The following is a 16,707-nucleotide window of genomic DNA, read 5'->3' as shown; positions in this document are numbered from 1 at the left end:
AAAACTGATGACAGTATTGTTTATGATCCAGGTTAACACTGATGACAGTATTGTTTATGATCCATGTTATTTAACACTGATGATAGTATTGTTTATGATCTATGTTATTTAACAGATGACAGTATTGTTTATCATACATTAACACATGACTTGTTTATAATACGTTATTTAACAGATGACAGTATTGTTTATAATACGTTATTTAACATAACTACTGTTTATGGTAAGTTATTTAGCACATGACAGTATAGCTTATAACGTTATTTAACACTGATGACAGTATTGTTTAAAATACGTTATTCAACACAGTATTGTTTATAATACGTTAACAGATGACTACTGTTTATAATACGTTATTTAACACAGAAGACAGTATTGTTTATAATGTTTTTTAACATGACAGTAGTTTAAAATACGTTATTTAACACAGATGACAGTACTCTTTATAATGCGCTACTTAACAGATGACAGTAGTATTTACGTTATTTAACACATGACAGTATTGTTTATAAATACGTTAACACAGATGACAGTATTGTTTATAAATACGTTAACACAGATGACAGTATTGTTTATAAATACGTTAACACAGATGACAGTATTGTTTATAATACGTTATTCAACATAGATGACAGTAGTTCATAATACGTTATTTAACACAGGACAGTATTGTTTATACGTTAATTAACACTGATGACAGTATTGTTTATAATACGTTATTTAACACAGATGACAGTAGTTTATAATATGTTATTTAACACATGACTATTGTTTATCATATGTAATTTAACACTGATGAGAGTAGTTTATAATACGTTATTTAACTCTGATGACTACTGTTTGAATACGTTATTTAACACTGATGACTATTGTTTATAATACGTTATTCACCGTGATTACTGTTTATAATACGTTATTCAACATGATGACTACTGTTTATAATACGTTAGTTAACACTGATGACAGCACTGTTTATAATACGTTATTTAACACTGATGACAGTACTGTTTATACGTTATTTAACACTAATGACAGTATTGTTTATAATCCATGTTATTTAACACTGATGACAGTATTGTTTATGATCCATGTCATTTAGGTTGACATTAACTTGTCTCCGTAACCAACCCCTCAAAATGATCAACTTTGTTAGTTTGTTTTTTATTGGTATGTTTTTTTACATCAGTTAATAGGTAGGCCTGCACATACCAATGATCAACTTTGTTGGTTTGTTTTTAAGATCAGTTCATAGGTAGGCCTGCACATACTAATTAGGCATCAAAATCTTTCGAGAGAGCAAACCATCACAATTTTGATAACAAGCATCTCAAAAATCTTTATACTATTTTCTTTTTAACTAACGGCTGAAAGATGTTGCCTTCACCTTACACAGCCAACAAACGCAGAGTGTGAACATACACCAGCAATGAACCCATTAGCTGAACACGGCCGACGGTCATGTTCACTTTGGCACGATCCTCATGGGGAACCATCACTTGACTCCCCATCACCCCCATCATAGCGCAGCCATCCTGTTTTATAGTGGGGAACAGTGCAACCACCCCTCCCTCCCTCCCACTCTTCACTTCACTTCCTGGACGGGCGTGGCCACACTCAACCAACCATTGGCAGTGAGCAAATGGAGGACATTATAAAAGGTTTCTTAGATGAATAAGAAAGCGTGACGTTTGAAAATAAAGAATCTGCCATCATTAAAATGTAAATTATATTATCAAATCCAGCATATGTCAGAAATTTGATGACCAAAAAGACAATATTTTCTAATTTTACGAACTAATTCATGTTAAAAATCATTTGCAACTGTGGCCAAGAACACGAGGATAACCAAATAATAATGAGTCACAAAATGACTATAAATTACCACGCGCAACCCCAAGCCAGGAACGGTTGGTTACAGCCAGCGACGCCAACACGCACGCTGTGCAACATCTACTACTGAAGAAGAGCACGTTTCCTCGTCGCCACGCCAGCTATGTAACCCTGGCCCAACCCATAATATAGACATGTAACCTTCTCTCCTACACTCGACTACAAATGGAAAGGAAATCAAACTCTAGCATCGTTTGCAAACCGGTTCCACGAGACCACCACTCTCACTGACATGACTGTGCAGTGCAGGGCAACACTTGTTTGTTTATATTTAGTCTATCCCGCTGGATACCACGATGTGGTGCAACTTTCCCCTGATAACAGAGGCCATTTAGAACAGTAGGAACCACCAGAGAGCTTCGTCGAGATATCATCAGAGAATGATAAACTTGGGCTACGAAATCAAACAAATAAGTGCGGACATTCTTCCTCAATAGCTGGCTGAGCAATCATTTCATTAGTGACCACAGAGCATAATATTGTATCTCTTGAATTAACATACGAAACTTATTTGCGTTTTTTTCTTAACTCGCCATTATTCACATTCACGAAACCCAAGTCCAGGGCTTCGTCTTAATTTCCACCAACCAAGGCACCACACTACCTGACCATGATGGAGACTTTAGCGAGATCAACTGTAATGTTAACTTCACGTTAGCTACGTTCCTTCAATCTCCACGTTTGGAGATGTGATTTAATGACAACTACTAATCCACTGAACACTGCCGCTGTAACACGGTAGACAGTTTCACTTTAGGTACTGAAGTCTCCCCAGGACTTTCTCCGTTTTATCTAGCACGTCTCCCAAAAGTCCCGATTCTGAAAGTTATAGAACACGTCTGAACGCTCGTCCAGCCGACCTCAAACTGCCGAGGAGGCCCCCCCATTCCTTCACCGAGCGCTGGCAACCCACACCCCCTTCTCCACACGGCTACAGTGATCGCTCTCTCCTGCGGTGTTACCGCGGCTTGTCTGGGGTTGTGTACGTGTGACAGACGTTGAAGCACAGTGCTTCTGTCATCAGTAACGGACAGAAGCGAAAAAGACCAGCGGGGGGGAGGGATCTTGGGGGTCACCCAAGAGGGGGAGATGGGCGGGGTGAGTCACTCCGTCTTCACCCCCGCCAGCTCTGATAACCTCCCCACTCCCACTCATACATTCCTCCCCAACGACTCTTCCCGATAATCACGACGAACCACAGAGTGCCATCACCTACCAAGAGCACGTCAACACACGTCCAAACATTGCCAGCCTCACGCTGGGCGAACCCTACATCATGTAGGACAACACGGCAAGACCTGGACCAGGACCTTTACCAAATAAGTCGGCCTTACCATCATGCTAAATCCTCCTCCTCCCCGCTCTGAAGGCCGTCAGGAGCAGCTCTAGCCCTAACTCCAATGACACCCCTCACAGGGGCACACACCTGGCGAGTCTCTGTGGCAGAAGGAGAGAGGGGGTAACCTACACCCCCTTGATCACTATCACAGAGGGAACCACCAATACGCCTGGCCTACTTCCTCAACCTGCAATGCGCATTTGTGACCATGTAAATGTAGGATATGACAATTAAGGGCGAGGTGTATGACTGACTAGAATATTGTAGCACACGTGGGTAGCTAGGCTGTGTGGGTGTGGGCACTCGTCAGATAGCAATGGGGGCTTGCTCAAGAGGCGCGGTCAGGTCGCTACTGCTGGGCGGGTTCCTACGCGTCTCTGGGTCAAAGGATGGTGACCTCGACCCAGGTCAAGGGTGCATCCTAACTCCATGGGTATGACTGTTCGACCCTTGAGCACGACGGTAGATCTTGATACAATCTTTAGACCTGAACAATTAGAGTCAAGTCAAAGGCCAGGCCAGCCAACATATCTAAAGTCGTACCCTTGTGCTTCAAAGGTCGTACTCAGAGAGGTAATCATACAGAGGGCTAACCGTTATGGGAGTACACATTCATCACGTTTGGTTTGAGTCTTGAAGAAATTGATATTATATATATATATATATATATATATATATATATATATATATATATATATATATATATATATATATATTCATTTATTTATTTATTTATTATTTTATTTTGCTTTGTCGCTGTCTCCCGCGTTTGCGAGGTAGCGCAAGGAAACAGACGAAAGAAATGGCCCAACCCACCCCCCTACACAATGTATATACATACACGTCCACACACGCAAATATACATACCTATAGATCTCAATGTACACACATATATACATATACAGACACATACATATATACCCATGCACACAATTCACACTGTCTGCCTTTATTCATTCCCATCGCCACCTCGCCACACATGGAATACCATCCCCCTCCCCCCTCATGCGTGCGAGGTAGCACTAGGAAAAGACAACAAAGGCCACATTCGTTCACACTCAAGTCTCTATCTGTCATGCGATAATGCCCGAAACCACAGCTCCCTTTCCAAATCCAGGCCCCACACAACTTTCCATGGTTTACCCCAGACGCTTCACGTGCCTTGATTCAATCCACTGACAGCACGTCAACCCCGGTATACCACATCGATCCAATTCACTCTATTCCTTGCCCTCCTTTCACCCTCCTGCATGTTCAGGCCCCGATCACACAAAATCTTTTTCACTCCATCTTTCCACCTCCAATTTGGTCTCCCACTTCTCCTCGTTCCCTCCACCTCCGACACATATATCCTCTTGGTCAATCTTTCCTCACTCATTCTCTCCATGTGCCCAAACCATTTCAAAACACCCTCTTCTGCTCTCTCAACCACGCTCCTTTTATTTCCACACATCTCTCTTACCCTTACATTACTTACTCGATCAAACCACCTCACACCACACATTGTCCTCAAACATCTCATTTCCAGCACATCCATCCTCCTGCGCACAACTCTATCAATAGCCCACGCCTCGCAACCATACAACATTGTTGGAACCACTATTCCTTCAAACATACCCATTTTTGCTTTCCGAGATAATGTTCTCGACTTCCATACATTCTTCAAGGCTCCCAGGATTTTCGCCCCCTCCTCCACCCTATGATTCACTTCCGCTTCCATGGTTCCATCCGCTGCCAGATCCACTCCCAGATATCTAAAACACTTTACTTCCTCCAGCTTTTCTCCATTCAAACTTACCTCCCAACTGACTTGACCCTCAACCCTACTGTACCTAATAATCTTGCTCTTATTCACATTTACTCTTAACTTTCTTCTTTCACACACTTTACCAAACTCAGTCACCAGCTTCTGCAGTTTCTCACATGAATCAGCCACCAGCGCTGTATCATCAGCCAACAACAACTGACTCACTTCCCAAGCTCTCTCATCCACAACAGACTTCATACTTGCCCCTCTTTCCAAAACTCTTGCATTCACCTCCCTAACAACCCCATCCATAAACAAATTAAACAACCATGGAGACATCACACACCCCTGCCGCAAACCTACATTCACTGAGAACCAATCACTTTCCTCTCTTCCTACACGTACACATGCCTTACATCCTCGATAAAAACTTTTCACTGCTTCTAACATCTTGCCTCCCACACCATATATTCTTAATACCTTCCACAGAGCATCTCTATCAACTCTATCATATGCCTTCTCCAGATCCATAAATGCTACATACAAATCCATTCGCTTTTCTAAGTATTTCTCACATACATTCTTCAAAGCAAACACCTGATCCACACATCCTCTACCACTTCTGAAACCACACTGCTCTTCCCCAATCTGATGCTCTGTACATGCCTTCACCCTCTCAATCAATACCCTCCCATATAATTTACCAGGAATACTCAATAAACTTATACCTCTATAATTTGAGCACTCACTCTTATCCCCTTTGCCTTTGTACAATGGCACTATGCACGCATTCCGCCAATCTTCAGGCACCTCACCATGATTCATACATACATTAAATAACCTTACCAACCAGTCAACAATACAGTCACCCCCTTTTTTAATAAATTCCACTGCAATACCATCCAAACCTGCTGTCTTGCCGGCTTTCATCTTCCGCAAAGCTTTTACTACCTCTTCTCTGTTTACCAAATCATTTTCCCTAACCCTCTCACTTTGCACACCACCTCGACCAAAACACCCTATATCTGCCACTCTATCATCAAACACATTCAACAAACCTTCAAAATACTCACTCCATCTCCTTCTCACATCATATATATATATATATATATATATATATATATATATATATATATATATATATATATATATATATATATATATATATATAATACACAAGACATCCCTAATACCACAAATCATGGAACCGTGTTCAACATTCTTTAGCACCACCACTACCCCCTACCCTCAACCCCCGCTCGTACAACCACCCAGAAACACCCCCCCCCCCCCCCCCATCCCGCTCGGCACACCGACCTCTGTGAACTCTCTCCCTCTCACACATGTCGCCTCAATGAGCACATACAGGCACGTCGCGCCTCCCAACCACGTGCTTAAACCTAACCACACCCTAACACGCATCTCTCTCTCTCTCTCTCTCTCTCTCTCTCTCTCTCTCTCTCTCACAACCAACACACACACACACACACACAACACAGACAGACAGACAGACCCACACACACACACCACATACAACACACACACACACACACCACACAGACACACACACAGACACACCACACACACACACACACACACACACACACACACACACACACACACACACACACCACACACACACACACACCACACACAAACACACAGACACACACACAACACACACAGACACAGACACACACAACACACACAGACATAGACTACACAGACACAGACCACACACACACAGACACACACAACACACAAACACAACACACACAATGTCTTCCAACTACTCAAAAACCTGCAACAGATAATGATGTGTAACCCAAGACCCTAATAACACTCCATGAACCCCATTCAAAAACCTCTGCCTTTCTCATAAGACAACAATCTAAAACGCCATCTACCAGCACCCAGGAAAACCTACACACTTCACCACACCCGGGAAACCTGCGTGTCTTCCAGGCCTGTGTGGTGGGTCGCTGTCAACACCTATCAACCAAAGGAGATGGTGTACTTACTTCTACAGGAGGAAAGGCCAACAAGAGAGCATAAAGTTAAGACCGACAAAACTGCTTTCTTGCACTACACTTAAAGTAGCAACTGCCCCCCCCCCCCCCCCCGCATGAATTTCCTCTCCCTCACGTGTACGTAGTCCATGGATGGTGGGTGCCTCACTACCTGGTTCTGGTCGCAATGACCAAACCTTGTGGACACCAACTGCCTCGTGGCCGTAAACTCAGTTGAACATACGGGTGATAATACAACACTATCCCCTCCCAACCCCATCAATAGAAAAACTACATGGGTATCGACATGAGGAAACTGGTTACCAGGTATGTCGGTATTAATAATGAATTAGTTATCATGGATGCCTGTTACTGACCGCCTTACCACGATGGTACGACCCTTGACCACGACGGTACGACCCTTGACCACGACGGTACGACCCTTGACCACGACGGTACGACCCTTGATCACGACGGTACGACCCTTGATCACGACGGTACGACCCTTGACCACGACGGTACGACCCTTGACCACGACGGTACGACCCTTGACCACGACGGTACGACCCTTGACCACGACGGTACGACCCTTGATCACGACGGTACGACCCTTGATCACGACGGTACGACCCTTGACCACGACGGTACGACCCTTGACCACGACGGTGCGACCCTTGACCACGACGGTACGACCCTTGACCACGACGGTGCGACCCTTGACCACGACGGTGCGACCCTTGAGCACAACGGTGCGACCCTTGAGCACAACGGTACGACCCTTGATCACGACGGTACGATCCTTGATCACGACGGTGCGACCCTTGATCACGACGGTACGACCCTTGATGACCAAGATACGACCCTTAGTCACCAAGATACGACCCTTGATCATCAAGATACGATCCCTGATTACCATGGTACGATCCTTGACCACCATGGTACGACCCTCGTTTAAAACCAGTTACTAATAATGTGCAACAATTATTCCTCCAGAGACTTCCACTAAGAAAATTACATACAGACACTCATCCTGTCCAGGGGAAGGGGGAAAAGCTAATTTCGTATAAACAATTACAGAACACACGAAGAACGAATCTAATCCAGGTCAACCAGATCACCCGACATTAACCTGGACCTTGAACTCTGGTAAGCGTCCGTTCCCGATGGCGTCTAAACTTTAGAACAATAAGATTTTTTTTCGCGCGCGGGATGCGACCTCTCGTGGGTGGGGGGGTATCCCCCACATCCCAATATACAATTACAGTACAACTAATAAGTAATTGTTTCCCCTCTGATATAATGATGGTTAATACATAACGGAAACGCCTCGACATTATCTATTAATCTACTGGCGCAACACAAGAAAATGCGTCATGCGACAGCTGGACGCACACACGTCCCTCAGCAGGAGCAGCGGGGCGACGCGTCGCCTCCAGCAGGAAGACGAAGCCCCACAGGTATTCCGGCCAAGTTGGGATTACGAAGCAGTTGTCAACCCCCTTACCCTTCTCCACACTTTGTACCACCAACCTTCCTTCCCCAACCCGACCTCTAACGACCACACTAAGAGAGAGAGAGAGAGAGAGAGAGAGAGAGAGAGAGAGAGAGAGAGAGAGAGAGAGGGGGGGGGGGGATCGTATTAGCGATATGGTCGACTTCGTTCGGCTGGAGATGGGAGGGGCACTAAATAACAAGGGGTCACTCATCTGGTAACGATAATGACAGTGACACAGCCCGCCTGAGGAGCCATGACCACCTTACGCTATGTCTCATCTCCAACACTTGGCAGGGAGCTGCACACACACACACACACACACACAACTACACTATACTTACAAAAGTCAAAAGAAAAACAATACTCTAAAGATCTAGTGAAAACAACTTGTCTAATCGTTTCCATTTAATGACTTTAGTAATTATAATAAGGGCCAGTTATCTTGAAAACTTCAGAAAAGACTGGCTATGGGTCATTCACAACACTATCTTACTATGAAAAAGTTATCATAAAGGTTGTAGATATCTTTCATAACCCATCCTCGAGTTTGCCTTCCCTTACAAGAGAACACAAAAGATGCTGGTATAGGTTGTGAAAATTGTCAAATACCTACAATCATCACAACCACAATACCCAACCAAGAGGACTGCCTCTTGATTACTAAGCAACAATTTTAGATCTTCCTTCTGAAACAAAGAATGACATGTTTGTATAAGTAATCACCAGGTCCAATGGTAATCCAGAATGACATGTTTGTATAAGTAATCACCAAGTACAATGGTAATCCAGAATCACAACCATACGTCAAATACTGAGAACAAAAATTGATATACATGACATGGAGATTTATGTGGACTACTTTATGTGTGGACGTTGTCTTAATCCTCTTCAAAAATACTTTCTAAAACATGATATCCAGGATGGTACACACCGTTCTCCAATCCTGGGAATCACACACCCAATATACAAACAATTTTGACCACCTCAGATATGTTATCTTGCCGTAGGTCCGAGCAAGGTAACAATCTCAAAGTAAGCAAACATTACTCCCACTTCTGTAGGCTGTAATGACCATTATCAGGAAACCATCAATATTGAGTGTACACGAGCACACATACATTAGGCTATTACCTATCTTGACAACATCTGATATATATATATATATATATATATATATATATATATATATATATATATATATATATATTTTTTTTTTTTTTTTTTCATACTATTCGCCATTTCCCGCGTTAGCAAGGTAGCGTTAAGAACAGAGGACTGGGCCTCTGAGGGAATATCCTCACCTGGCCCCCTTCTTTGTTCCTTCTTTTGGAAAGTTAAAAAAGAAAATATATATATATATATATATATATATATATATATATATATATATATATATATATATATATATATATATTATTTATATTTATTTTGCTTTGTCGCTGTCTCCCGCGTTAGCGAGGTAGCGCAAGGAAACAAAAGAAAGAATGGCCCAACCCGCCCACATACACATGTATATACATACATGTCCACACACGCACAATATACATACCTATACATCTCATTGTACACATATATATACACACACAGACATATACATATATACACATGTACATAATTCATACTGTCTGCCTTTATTTGTTCCCATCGCCACCTCGCCACACACGGAATAACAACCCCCTCCCCCCTCATGTGTGCGAGGTAGCGCTAGGAAAATATATATATATATATATATATATATATATATATATATATATATATATATATATATATATATATATATAATCCTCAAGTTAGATGTAAAGAAAAACTGGCATTGGTTACTACATCTTAGTCGTAAGCAAATCTGCGATTAACTACACAAGGAAGTAGAACGTTGTGATTTCTTTCTTACAATTCTTTCTCATTGTGACGAAGGAAGTGCATTCTTCTCTCACCAACGGCAGAAGGCCCGGTGTACGTGACCGGCCGCAAGTCGACGTACTTGTGTGTAAGACTTGTGGAGAAAGTAGTGTGTGTGTGTGTGTGTGTGTGTGTGTGTGTGTAATTCATTACTTTCATCTTCCAGTTTCTATCAGATCAATCCGGTTCCTGTATCCACCAGAAACTTCATATAACGTAACTCTTCCGTACCTAACAAAGGGTTACACACAATTCTCATAATGATAGATACACAAGTGTTCCTACCTACGGTGTGGGGATGTAATTTTGCCTTGTGCGACTGTGTGGAGGGAGGGAGGGTTAGAGACATGCCCGAAGACTGTGATTGGCAATAAAAGAGAGGTAGGAGACTTAAGGGCAAGTACTGCGTTATAAAGTGGTCCAGATAGGTCCTAAAAAAATCAAATGGAGAATGAAGCAGACTGTATCATCATTCCTCCCTCGCTTAAAGGGGTGGGTGTTGGGGGGAGGGGGGGGGGATGTAGCGAGAAAGGATGTGGCAGAAGACGCGCCGCCAGATTGCTGCTCACTGTGACGGCTACGCAGTGAACCAGAACTTCAGTGGTTATCAAGTTTCACTCCTTCGGCCCAGGTATGTGCTGCTGTCTCTTCTTTCAGCCTCACCCACAAGTGGGCTGCTGCCTTTCAGTCCACAAACTTAAAATCTGTCCATCTCATACATAACACAATATAGTTCTTCGCAACTCTACATTTTTCTGCGGTGAGCGCTACGCGATACACCTGCCTTTCGACCCACACCATGTGGCAAAGTACTCGTCCACACTACACAAATGACCCACACATTCTAACCTAGTCTCTACTGCAAGTCTTTTATCATCATTATCATGTCGCACACTATTTTGTACTTTAGCTTTCCTCACCTACCTTTCTGTTACAGACAAGAGAGAGAGAGAGAGAGAGAGAGAGAGAGAGAGAGAGAGAGAGAGAGAGAGAGAGAGAGAGAGAGAGAGCAAAGGAAACCGTGTTTCGTATGACGTGATCGTGGGTAACAGAAGCCTTCCCTCGCTCCCGACACTATGAAGATGACGACAGATCACCACTTAACCTATTAAACACGACGCTACGACCTCAAGTACGACCGTTGAGCGAGACGCTACGACATCAAGTACGACCGCTGAGCAAGACGCTACGACCTCAAGTACGACCGTTGAGCGAGACGCTACGACATCAAGTACGACCGTTGAGCGAGACGCTACGACCCACTGGCTACGATCGACTGGTGTCTTGACGTCAGCAAGTATCACGTCAAAGGCCAGGCCACTATTCGCAAAAAGGTCGTTCCCTCGTGCTCGAAGGTCGTTAAAGACGTGCTCAAGGGTCCCACTCCTGCGCAAATGGTCATTAAGCTTGCAGTCCATTGACCAATCATGATGAGTCAAGATGAAGTTAACCCACCCCTCATACCCCAGGATAACATGGGGGGGGGGGGTTAAGAGATTTGGGTGGGGGAGGACTGGTGGGGGGATGGGGTAAGGGAGCTTCGTACGTCACACTGGGAGGTGGAGTTGGAGGGTTGGGGTAGAGGAAGCTTGTACGTGATGGGGTAGAAGACATGACTCATTACCCCCAGGGGGTGAGGAAGGTGAGAAGGGGAGGGAACCGTACAACTAGTCCAAACCAGGTCCTGACTACCATCATCTGGTCCTGCAGACGATGACTGAGCCAGCGTCGTGGTTGGCCGGGAACCACCACCTCACGTGCCAACCACCAGACGGTCAGTGAACTGACGTCGTGTGAACCCATGATGGTGCGGGTCGCTCCCTATTATCGACGTCTCCTCCACTCAAATACCACAACTTCGGTCTCCCTCCCTCCGGCCAACCTGCTCCCTCCTCCCCATGCTCCCTTCCCCTTCAGGTTGTAAAGGATTCTGGTGCTTGCAAGGGAGGAGGCGGACCACAAGGCCATACAAGTAGGTAATGTCTCGCCAGATTACATCTTTAGCGGAATTACGGCAAAGGAGATGGTGTCGACTGTACGTATACTACTTATAACACACATTCCTGCCGCTGGCTACTTACGTCCAAATGAACATAACACAACGGTAGTAGGGAAGCCTTCCTAAGGTGTCTCCCATACATGCAAGACCAGCTTGAACGTGGCCGATGGTCTGGTTAATTCCACGACGGACCAGTAGTGCTGCAGACATGCACGGCCGGACCACCGCCCAACCCAGCAATGCCGCACACTGTGCGCCCCCCACCCCACACCCACCCACCATCTTAATGTATCTCGTGTAGCCAGGATGCAGAGGACGTCTTCCTCACATATGCTCTCCCTGGCCTGGTAGGATCCCTACCAGGGAAGGACAGACGCCCACACAATTGTCTCCACGATCCCAGTAAAGGTTCTGTGTCTCCCAGGTTTAGCAGACATCCAGGAAGACAGACCTCACATTGTGGGCCGAGACCTTACACATCTCTGAAGGAGGAGGAGGAGGAGGAGGAGGAGGAAGAGGAGGAGGAGGAGGAGGAGGAGGAGGAGGAAGAGGAGGAGAAACGTTCTCAGAAGAGTTGTGGCGCCTCACATCCGACCAGTGTCCGCGCCTCCAACTACCGCATCATACCACTCTGCAGTTGCCTCCTGCTGCCATCTGGCTTCACGTGTCCTCTGTGTATGTACCATAACCCGACCATCTGTACCCTATCTGTCCTGATGCATGAACCACTGGTACTTCCCTGTATTCCATATACCCTAACCAACCTAGCCTACAAGTCAGGACTACTGTCGTATTTATAGCTAATAAACCTAATGGCCATTTAACTGATCAATAAATCCCATGGTTATTTAAGTAACCAATAAATCCTATGACCATTTAAGTGACTAAATCTCATGGCTATTTAACTAATACATTCATCGTTGACTTTACTAATAAATCAATAGTACCTACATCAGCCTGGCCCAATACTGACATCTTCACTGACAACAGTACTTAAAGCTACCTACTCCATTACAGACAACAGTAGTCATAGCCACTCCGACATCACTACTGACAACAGTACTTACAACATGGCTGGTCCGTTAACAACACCATTACCAAGACGACTATCAATCATCCACTTCACAAACCCACAACCAATCCACTCCACCAAAAACAAACCTTCCAACCAAAACTTGCAGTCCATTTGTCCACCACCACACCAAGCACCGCACGTGCAGCAGACCACACCACACCAAGCACCGCACGTGCAGCAGGCCACACCACACCAAGCACCGCACGTGCAGCAGACCACACCACACCAAGCACCGCACGTGCAGCAGACCACACCACACCAAGCACCGCACGTGCAGCAGACCACACCACACCAAGCACCGCACGTGCAGCAGACCACACCACACCAAGCACCGCACGTGCAGCAGACCACACCACACCAAGCACCGCACGTGCAGCAGACCACACCACACCAAGCACCGCACGTGCAGCAGACCACACCACATCAAGCGCCGCACGTGCAGCAGGCCGCACCACACCAAGCACCGCACGTGCAGCAGACCACACCACACCAAGCACCGCACGTGCAGCTGGCCACACCACACCAACTATCGCACGTGCAGCTGGCCACACCACACCAGCCACCGCACGTGCAGCAGGCCGCACCACACCAAGCACCGCACGTGCAGCAGGCCACACCACACCAAGCACCGCACGTGCAGCAGGCCGCACCACACCAAGCACCGCACGTGCAGCAGACCACACCACACCAAGCACCGCACGTGCAGCAGACCACACCACACCAAGCACCGCACGTGCAGCAGGCCACACCACACCAAGCACCGCACGTGCAGCAGGCCGCACCACACCAAGCACCGCACGTGCAGCAGACCACACCACACCAAGCAACGCACGTGCAGCAGGCCGCACCACACCAACCACCGCACGTGCAGCAGGCCGCACCACACCAAGCACCGCACGTGCAGCAGGCCGCACCACACCAACCACCGCACGTGCAGCTGGCCACACCACACCAGCCACCGCACGTGCAGCTGGCCCGTGATGCTGGTGGCCGTCTATTGATCACAAGTCCCAGGATGGAGCCCGTCCTGGGGAACCACAACGTCCCTTTAATTACACCAGCGGCACCATTCACGCCCCTGTTGTTGTTAGTGTCATTAGGAACTATACATTAATGACTAGTGACCTCTAAATACTCGAACATCATTAACCCCTTTAATCATGCCAGCATCATTTACCCCTTGATTATACAATAATGTACCCATTAATTATACCAGCATCACAATTTACCTCTTAGCCTAACACTTACCATTTGACAGGTCGTAATCACCCTAAACACCAGACAGAGGAAAACGGTTCTACACCTGCACATCTAACTATTTTGCATAACGCAAACTTTTAATGACATCTTAAAACAATTACACTCAGACGCTAATCAAGTATCCATTTTCCAATCACTGAATCGTAGTTTTTATCAAGCAATCTTCCTCACGTAACCACTGCTCTGTGACGGTCAGGTCAATGTAATAAGTGAAATATAACCCAGTTAAAAATATTGACGTAAATTTATCTAAATTCGTTACATGTCCTGTCTGAATTGTATATCTCATGTGGCACACTATCAGAGTGTTGTGAGCACCACAAGTGGCAAGAACACCTGTCAGGTGGGGTGTGAGTGGAGGGGTGCAGCAGGTGTGGTGTGGTGTGAGGGGAAGGGTGCTGCAGGTGTGGTGTGTGGTGTGAGGGGAGGGGAGCAGCAGGTGTGGTGTGGTGTGAGGGGAGGGGAGCAGCAGGTGTGGTGTGGTGTGAGGGGAGGGGAGCAGCAGGTGTGGTGTGGTGTGAGGGGAGGGGAGCAGCAGGTGTGGTGTGGTGTGAGGGGAGGGGAGCAGCAGGTGTGGTGTGGTGTGAGGGGAGGGGAGCAGCAGGTGTGGTGTGGTGTGAGGGGAGGGAAGCAGCAGGTGTGGTGTGGTGTGAGGGGAGGGGAGCAGCAGGTGTGGTGTGGTGTGAGGGGAGGGGAGCAGCAGGTGTGGTGTGGTGTGAGGGGAGGGAAGCAGCAGGTGTGGTGTGGTGTGAGGGAAGGGGAGCAGCAGGTGTGGTGTGGTGTGAGGGAAGGGGAGCAGCAGGTGTGGTGTGGTGTGAGGGGAGGGAAGCAGCAGGTGTGGTGTGGTGTGAGGGGAGGGGAGCAGCAGGTGTGGTGTGGTGTGAGGGGAGGGGAGCAGCAGGTGTGGTGTGGTGTGAGGGGAGGGGAGCAGCAGGTGTGGTGTGGTGTGAGGGGAGGGGAGCAGCAGGTGTGGTGTGGTGTGAGGGGAGGGGAGCAGCAGGTGTGGTGTGGTGTGAGGGGAGGGGGGGAAGCAGCAGGTGTGGTGTGGTGTGAGGGAAGGGGAGCAGCAGGTGTGGTGTGGTGTGAGGGGAGGGGAGCAGCAGGTGTGGTGTGGTGTGAGGGGAGGGGAGCAGCAGGTGTGGTGTGGTGTGAGGGGAGGGGAGCAGCAGGTGTGGTGTGGTGTGAGGGGAGGGGAGCAGCAGGTGTGGTGTGGTGTGAGGGGAGGGGAGCAGCAGGTGTGGTGTGGTGTGAGGGGAGGGGAGCAGCAGGTGTGGTGTGGTGTGAGGGGAGGGGAGCAGCAGGTGTGGTGTGGTGTGAGGGGAGGGGAGCAGCAGGTGTGGTGTGGTGTGAGGGGAGGGGAGCAGCAGGTGTGGTGTGGTGTGAGGGGAGGGGAGCAGCAGGTGTGGTGTGGTGTGAGGGGAGGGGAGCAGCAGGTGTGGTGTGGTGTGAGGGGAGGGGAGCAGCAGGTGTGGTGTGGTGTGAGGGGAGGGGAGCAGCAGGTGTGGTGTGGTGTGAGGGGAGGGGAGCAGCAGGTGTGGTGTGGTGTGAGGGGAGGGGAGCAGCAGGTGTGGTGTGGTGTGAGGGGAGGGGAGCAGCAGGTGTGGTGTGGTGTGAGGGGAGGGGAGCAGCAGGTGTGGTGTGGTGTGAGGGGAGGGGAGCAGCAGGTGTGGTGTGGTGTGAGGGGAGGGGAGCAGCAGGTGTGGTGTGGTGTGAGGGGAGGGGAGCAGCAGGTGTGGTGTGGTGTGGTGTGAGGGGAGGGGAGCAGCAGGTGTGGTGTGGTGTGTGAGGGGAGGGGAGCAGCAGGTGTGGTGTGGTGTGAGGGGAGGGGAGCAGCAGGTGTGGTGTGGTGTGAGGGGAGGGGAGCAGCAGGTGTGGTGTGGTGTGAGGGGAGGGGAGCAGCAGGTGTGGTGTGGTGTGAGGGGAGGGGAGCAGCAGGTGTGGTGTGGTGTGAGGGGAGGGGAGCAGCAGGTGTGGTGTGGTGTGAGGGGAGGGGA

General features: G+C 47.5%; 1 protein-coding gene across 12 annotated transcripts in view; it reads right to left on the bottom strand.

The window, feature by feature from the left end:
• Nucleotides 1-16,707, bottom strand: part of LOC139758633 (microtubule-associated protein Jupiter-like) — a 96,383-nt gene that overhangs the window by 8,317 nt on the left and 71,359 nt on the right. For 2 of the 12 annotated variants that reach the window (XM_071680149.1, XM_071680155.1), the window contains exon 1: nt 2,495-2,744. The exons of 4 other annotated variants lie outside the window; for them this stretch is intronic. In XM_071680149.1, the coding sequence (XP_071536250.1) occupies nt 2,495-2,502 (8 nt within the window). In that variant the 5' untranslated portion in view covers nt 2,503-2,744. Of the gene's footprint in view, nt 1-1,882; nt 2,860-16,707 lie in introns of those variants that run through there. 6 more of the 12 variants (XM_071680148.1, XM_071680150.1, XM_071680158.1 and 3 more) reach the window with 5 other exon arrangements.

This window comes from Panulirus ornatus, chromosome 31, assembly GCF_036320965.1.
Source record: "Panulirus ornatus isolate Po-2019 chromosome 31, ASM3632096v1, whole genome shotgun sequence".
In the NCBI taxonomy this organism is placed as follows: Eukaryota; Metazoa; Arthropoda; class Malacostraca; order Decapoda; family Palinuridae; genus Panulirus; species Panulirus ornatus.
This window is presented reverse-complemented; position numbering and strand designations above follow the sequence as displayed.